The 1,708-nt window shown below is 36.2% G+C and overlaps 1 protein-coding gene across 1 annotated transcript in view; it reads right to left on the reverse strand.

The window, feature by feature from the left end:
• The window catches only part of FFAR4 (free fatty acid receptor 4), a gene marked incomplete at its 5' end in the record, with an annotated part of 5,169 nt that extends 3,826 nt beyond the window's left edge, over positions 1 to 1,343 (reverse strand). Inside the window, one exon of the mRNA XM_009695341.1 lies at positions 1,215 to 1,343. Within this exon, the coding sequence (XP_009693643.1) occupies positions 1,215 to 1,343 (129 nt within the window). The remainder of the gene's footprint in view (positions 1 to 1,214) is intronic.
• Positions 1,344 to 1,708: the final 365 nt, after the last annotated feature.

The following is a 1,708-nucleotide window of genomic DNA, read 5'->3' on the forward strand; positions in this document are numbered from 1 at the left end:
GGCATTCCTTGGCCTGCAGTTTTTTGCAGTTCTGTCAAAGGGCTTAGACTCCCCACTGAGTCACTATATGTTTTTATCTACAGCAAGTATGAGGTTGCAAAAGGCAAGTGCTTTACCTCACTATGTTTATCTAATGCATTTACCTCAAGTTTATAATAAGCTTATAGAGTGTACAGAAACTAAGAGCTGATGATTTTGACTACGAGTTTAAGACTGATCAATAGGCAGGTACACATAGAGCCCAGATTCTAGGTCCTAGGGTCACTGAAACATCTAGCTGCAGCTCTAGTGCATGTACCCACAGCCCCTTGGTGCTCAGCATTTCATCAATTAATTCCCTGCTCAATAATCTGTGTATTTTGACGTTCTTTTTCAAATCCTACAATTTTCCTTATATATAGTATGAGAAGTTTAATTACCCAATACAGGAATCAAGAATCTTTTGGGGGGAGTTGCTAAAAACTAGGCATTGCAGCACCTAGTTTGAGGATTTCTAGTTCTTTCTCACTCTGTTTTTGGAAGAGGAAGGGGTATGAAATCAGATGTTTTAAAAGGAATTTAAGTAACTAATATGCTTGCTAGAACATAGATTAAAACTCTGCCATCTGGTGTCTTGGCCTATATTTCAGCAGTTAAACAACATCCACTCAGAAACAAAGTGGAAGCAGAGTGTTTAATTTACAATTTTTGTTTGCAAAGTCTGAAATTGTGGAGGGGTAAGTGTAATCTAACAAGATCTGTGTACTAAAAATACATGCAGAAAATCAGTAGATCTAAAAGGGTATAGATTTTTTCTAGTCCTGCCTCTGCTTTCTTACAAATCCTTTCTGACTCTGGAGTTTAGGCTCAAGGAAAGCAAAATCTAGCTTTTAGTTATTCCAAATGCTGGAGTCTTTTAGCATTTAGGAGATTGACAGTCTTTAAATACGAACAGCACAAAAATGGAGATGTGTATTAAATACTATATATAAATGAAGACAAACCCTGTGTTGGCCTTCTGATAATGTGCTGTTCAAGCATGTTCTAAGTTGAAACATATAGGCTGTTATGTACAGGCTGAAGTGCCTCATTTTATATCACGTACTTACCATTTACTGAGCAAATGATGTCTATTCCCTTCAGGTATATTTGTATTCAGTGACAATATGTTGATGCCTAGTGAATTACTGTTTACTTCCCCTTGTTCTACAACAAAATTTAAAGGAAAAACATACCTGTAAGATTTTGGAATAACTGATGACAATGACTAATCCTGGTATTAGAAAGAAAACAATGGCAAAGGTCACATCCCAAACTATTTCTCCTGCACGGCTGGGCCAAACCAAGGTGCAAATCTGAATCTCCTGTGTACAAAGAATAAAGAAGAAAATTAACATTGTACCATTATTTTTACTCCAAAGTTGTCCTTATCTCCCTCTATGCCTATGGAGAAAATGACTGCAGACTAAACCGAGTCTGTGAAAACTTTCCACTTAAACAGAGCCGTCACTTAGTGTATTACTTCATGGTTTTAAAAGCTCATACAATTACAAATAGATGTGTTTCTACAACCTAAATATGGCCATATATTTCATATAAAATGCTAACTGCAACTTTAAAATTGAAACTTACAAACCTTAAACTTAATCATGTATTTGAGTGTCATGTTGGGTGTACTTCCGTACGCATTTCAAAATACTAGGCAGGAAAAAGTGTGCTGAAAATGGGA

Source organism: Cariama cristata, unplaced genomic scaffold, assembly GCF_000690535.1.
Source record: "Cariama cristata isolate BGI_N322 unplaced genomic scaffold, ASM69053v1 scaffold29992, whole genome shotgun sequence".
In the NCBI taxonomy this organism is placed as follows: Eukaryota; Metazoa; Chordata; class Aves; order Cariamiformes; family Cariamidae; genus Cariama; species Cariama cristata.